This window comes from Otolemur garnettii, unplaced genomic scaffold, assembly GCF_000181295.1.
Source record: "Otolemur garnettii isolate 467f Iridium unplaced genomic scaffold, OtoGar3 scaffold00007, whole genome shotgun sequence".
Classification (NCBI taxonomy): domain Eukaryota; kingdom Metazoa; phylum Chordata; class Mammalia; order Primates; family Galagidae; genus Otolemur; species Otolemur garnettii.
Genome location: NW_003852402.1, coordinates 6,658,564 through 6,664,017, shown reverse-complemented (window position 1 = coordinate 6,664,017; position 5,454 = coordinate 6,658,564). Strand labels below are relative to the sequence as shown.

At 50.4% G+C, this 5,454-nt stretch overlaps 1 protein-coding gene across 1 annotated transcript in view; it reads left to right on the top strand.

Moving 5' to 3' along the window:
- Positions 1–2,809: 2,809 nt before the first annotated feature.
- The window catches only part of SREBF2 (sterol regulatory element binding transcription factor 2), a 79,648-nt gene continuing 77,003 nt past the window's right edge, over positions 2,810–5,454 (top strand). The window contains exon 1 of the mRNA XM_003783151.3: positions 2,810–3,083. Within this exon, the coding sequence (XP_003783199.1) occupies positions 2,996–3,083 (88 nt within the window). The 5' untranslated portion in view covers positions 2,810–2,995. The remainder of the gene's footprint in view (positions 3,084–5,454) is intronic.

Genomic DNA, 5,454 nt, shown 5'->3' with positions numbered 1-5,454 from the left:
CAGGAGTTGGAGGTTGCTATGAGCTGTGATGCCATGGCACTCTACCCAGGGGGATAGCTTGAGGCTCCGTCTCAAAAAAAAAAAGAAAGTAAAATTCACCCCAGATCCCACTTATACAATCACAACTAACAACCAGCTTTTGAGCCTTCCATCCTTTTCACCCCTCAGGTAAGCACAAAGATCCTTATTTTTTCAATTACAATGGCTACCTGGTATTGGCACTTAGTGTGTATCAGAACTTATGCCAAGTGCTGGCTGGCAGCAGCCTCTCTTGCCCTCCAGGCCTTTGTCTCTGTCATCTGTTCCGCTGGCTATACCAGATGCAGTTCTTTCCTTACAATTTTAGGTTTATCATTTTAAATATTATTTATACTTCTTCAGTCTTCCTGACATCCCAAGTCAGGTTCCTTGTTAGTTTTCATCACATATATTACTTTTCCTTGATCTACTTGTACCATAATCTATTATTTATTTTTATGCTTGTTCAATGTGTGGTTTTGTTGTTAGCCTGGAAGCTCTCAGAGGGCAGGAATGTTTGCCTGCCTCAGACATGTTCAATAAATATTGTCAAATAAATGAAATGATCTCATTTTCACAACTATGTGTGATACTATTTTAGCCCTATTTTAGAGATGACTGAAGTGAGGCTTAGAACCTTTCCTTAATCAGCCCAAGGTAACATAGCAAATCAGTGGATCCATGTGTCTGTCTCCACCCAGTCTGTGTGCTCTTAAGTCTTGTCTACTAAGCAACCGTAGCCTCTCACAAATTGGCTGGAAACTTTTCCTTTTTATGATATTGTGCAGTTTCCTTGTCAATAAATATACACTTACGGGGGGTTCTTTTTGTTTTTTGGGTTTTTTTGAGGCAGGTTCTTGCTCTGTGGTCTGGGCTCAAGTGCAGTGGCTGTAAACTCAAATTCCTAGGCTCAAGTGTTCAGCTTCTGACTATAGGCAGGCACCATCGCTGCCTGGCTAAATTTTATATTTTTTGTTTTCTATTTTTTTGTCAGGCTAGTCTGGAACTCCTGGTCTCAAATAATCCTTCTGCCTTGGCCACCCAAAGCGTTGAGATTACAGGTGTGAGCTATGGGGCCCAGCCTATGTTCATAATTTTTATTATTTCTTTTTAGAGACAGTGTCTCACTTTGTTGCCCTCAGTAGAGTGCTCTAACGTCATAGCTCACAGCAACCTCCAGCTCCTTGGGCTTAAGCAATTCTCTTGCCTCAGCCTTCCAAGTAGCTGGGACTAAAGGCTCCTGCCAGAACACCAGCTATTTTTTTTTTTTTAGTTGCAGTTTGGCCAGGGCTGAACCTGCTACTACTCCCCCAATCCCATCCCCTCACCCTATATGGGGCCGGCGCCCTACTCACTGAGCCACAGGCACTGCCTTGTTCATAATTTTTAATGATGCCATGGTATTGCATCGTGTGGATGTAATTTATTCATTCATTCCCTTGTTGGGCTTCTCAATTTTTCCCAGTTATGGAAGACCTTATGATGAACGTCCTTGTGCATGCATATTTCAGCGCTTCTTTCAGCACTTGTAATTTTATTCCTTACGATAAATTCCTAGAAGTTTGCACGTTTGTTTACATGACCAGCTGCAAGATTGGGCAGTGAGGTGCTTGAAGGAGTAGAAATCCTGGGTGCCAGTACTTCCAAATCCCCCCGGAATTTTTTCAAGATACTCATACCCAGGCCCCACCTTGGGAGGCAGGTAGGGGGCCAGGGCACTGGCACTGTTTTTTTGTTTTTTGAGACAAAGTCTCATTGTGTCATCCTCGGTAGAGTGCTGTAGCATTACAGCTCACAGCAACCTCAAACTCCTGGGCTTAAGCGATTCTTGTGCCTCAGTCCCCCAAGTAGCTGGGACTACAGGCACCTGACACAACTCCTGGCTATTTTTTGGTTGTAGTTGTCGTTGTTTAGCTGGCCTGGGCTGGGTTCGAACCCGCCAGCTCCGGGTATGTGACTGGTGTCCTAGTCGCTGAGCTACAGGGGCCGAGCCACTGGCGCTGTTTTGAAGGTTCTGGGGTGCCAGGAATTGAGGAACCTTGGTTTAAGCTGGTGGTCACAGCAGGTGCCAAGTCGTGTAAGTTGTAAAATGCTTAGCCAGGCGTTGTGGCGGGCACCTGTAATCCCAGCTACGCGGGAGGCTGAGGCAAGAGAATCGCCTAAGCCCAGGAATTGGAGGTTGCTGTGAGCTGTGACGGCACAGCACTACACCGAGGGCGATAAAAGTGAGACTGTCTCAAAAAAAAAAAAAAAGTTGTAAAATTCTGACAGCCCTTGGCCCCCGTCAAGCCTCAGTTTCCTCCTTTTTAAGGGGCTGAGAGGAGACTTAGATGACCTGGACTCCTTCCGTCCCCCAGTGTTGGGGGGCTAGGTTTGATTCTACCCGCTTTGTGGTGCGCAGGGCGGGGGACGCAGCTGGGAAGATGACGTAATGTGTCCACAGCCCACGCCAGAGGCGGCCGGCAGTCGCGGGTGGGGGGTGGCCTGTTAACCCTTCATTCCCACGCGGGAGGACGGAGTGCTTGTGGAGCAGATCCAACGAAAAAAGGAGCGTCTCCCTTAAACAAGGACGAGAAGGCTGGGCTGAAGAGCCAGCAACGACTCTTTGCAGTAGCTCGGAAACCTCGAGGGGAGGAGCCTCGCTATGCAAATCTGAGCTGCTGATCGATGACGCGCCATCACCCCACGCGCTGCTTCACAAGCTGATTGGCTGATAGGAGCCTGGTCCCATTGACAACAAACAAGGGGGCGCGCGACCTGGGGGCGGGGCAGCAGAGGGCGCTGGCTGGGGCGGGGGAATATCGCCCCGCCCCTTCCGCGCGGCGCCGGGGCGCAGCGCAAACATGGCGGCTACTGGCTCGGGCCGGTGAGGCGGTGCCGGGCGGGGGCTGTTGGGTGTCATGGGTGGTGGCGGCGGCACCGCCCCCGCGTCTCCCTGAGAGGGACGGCAGGGGGGCCCTCTGCGCTGGGCCGGGCAATGGACGAGAGCAGCGAGCTGGCTGGTCTAGAGACCATGGAGACCCTCACGGAGCTGGGTGATGAGCTGACCCTGGGGGATATCGACGGTGAGTGTTGGGTGGGTGCGTAGGCGTGCAGGGGGCGCGCGGGGAGGAAGGGGTTACGGCTGCGCGCGCGGGTGCGCGTGCTCCCACTCCCCGACAGCCTTGGCTGGCGCGGGAAGAACCCCGCGCGCGTGGCCACCCCGGCAGTCCCCAAACCTTCCCGCGATGCGAGCGTGAGCCAGAAGCGGCCGCGCCGCTCCGGGAGCGGTGGGCTCTGGGGCGCCTCTGAGCCGGAAGTGGAACGAGGGTCCGGGTCCGGAGTGCGGGGCCGGGGGCGTCTCCGGGAGCAGCTTGAGGAGAGCGCGCAGCCGTCATCTTCCTCGCGCGCCCCCACGCGCTATCAGTCGTTCCGCTTTTCTGCCGCCCGCGGCCGTGCGTCACACCTGTCACTCCCTGCCTGGCCTCGGGGGCGGCTTTGGCATTCCCAGGACCCAGCCCCTAATCTCCGCGTCCGCTGGTCTGCCCGGGATTGACCGACGGCGGGTCTCCAGGCGCTGTGGGAAACTTTGGGCAGAGGCTGAAGCAAGTTGCTGATGTACCGAGGGGTAGCGGCGAAGCCTGAACGCATCTCTCCGGGATGGAGACCTGGGCGCTCCTGCTTTCACACCGCAAAGGGAATTGAACAGAAGGAATTTTGAGTTGTTGCCCCTCGGGTACAGGCTGGGGAGTGGGTGGCCTTTGTTTCGGCAGCCTTAACGGCGAAGTGGAAAAAGCTGGTAGGACTCCAGGGATCCTCACAAAATGCTCTCATTTTGCGACCACGGGAACCAAGGGTTAGAGAGCGACTCGCCCAAGGTCACGCAACTGGTATACAGAGCCCAGTTCTGGGCCAGTGTTGGTTTCTTTGCACTTCACCTTTGGGGATGAAGAGTCCAGTGAATAGGCTAGTAACTCTCAGTGGTTGAGATCTTCTGATGTTCCAGGCCCCGAATACTTTGTATTATTTCAGTTATCCCTCACAACAGTCCTGAGTGTTAGGTATGCTTATTACCCTTATTTTAATATAGTCATAAAAGAGACTGAGGTCTGGAGATGTTGAGTTGTCTTAGGCCACTCATCTTGGAGAGTCCAGAACACATGCTCTTAAGCAGTAACTCAGGTACATTGTGCTTTTCATTTTACAAAATGCTTTCATGTCCAGGATCTCACAACAGCTTGGCAGGCCTATATGATGGCTGCTTTTGTGAAGATGAAGAAACAGAGGCAGCAGAAGATTGTCTCCTGGGGAAAGAGATAAATGGTAGCAAATAACTGAATAGGATCCATTTGCCATTTTCCCATTTTGCTTTTGTGATATTTCTCTCCTTGGTTTATCTTCCCTTTCCATTTTGGTCCTCCCAGTAGTATAGTAAGACTTTTAATTGAAGCCCCTTACACTCTTCACTTTGACCAAGTGCTCCTAAATACAGAGATGGGTTAACAAATGGGGAGGTGGTACAGGAATTCTTAGAGCTTAACAAGGGCATCTAACATGTTAGAGAACTTCTGTGCCAGACCCTGTGTTAAGCACCATACACATTAACGTTCTCAATCCCCATAACAACACTATCTGGTAGAAAGAACTGTTATTGATACTAGTTGTCTCCCTTTCACAGACCCTGAAACAGGCCCAAGGATGGTTTATTAACTTACTGAAGAGTACACAGCCAATAAGAAATGCTGAGTATTCAGGTGGTCTGCCAGCAAGGGCACAAAAGGAAAGCCATTCCTATTCCATAATTGATTCTTATTTGTCTTAATTTGTAATGTGCTAAATTACTTGGTGGTTAGTAATAACTTTATTCCTATATGTTGCTGAATAAAATGTCCACTCTGGAAATTACCACAGTGGTTCAGTGGTTTCATAGGTCTCTTACCAGTTTTGATCCTAGTGGAAGAGGATTCCAAATCTTTGCCCTTCTAGAAGACCTGGCTTACAACAGTGCATAAGGCTCTTTCTCAAAATCCAATTATATACCACAGAAGGAAATGGTGTGACTGTTCTGTCACAAGAAACCTAGAAGCCAGGTTTGGGAAAATTGGTTCCCTATCTTCAGTTGATTAACAGGTATTCAAGTGCCACCTGTATGTGAGCTGCAAGGAACCATGAAAGATAGAAAAGAGAGTTCTGTGACCTTGTGGAGCTTGAGATGAATAATAAACTGTAGTGCTAGTATAGAACACTTTACAGTTGCACATGGCAATAAGTGAAATACAGCAATAAGGGTAGCTTGGGCTCAGCGCCTGTGGCTCAAGCGGCTAAGGCACCAGCCACATACACCTAAGGTAGCGGGCTCGAATCCAGCCCGGGCCCACCAAACAACAGTAATGGCTGCAACCAAAAAATAGCCGGGCGTTGTGGCGGGCGCCTGTGGTCCCAGCTACTTGGAAGGCT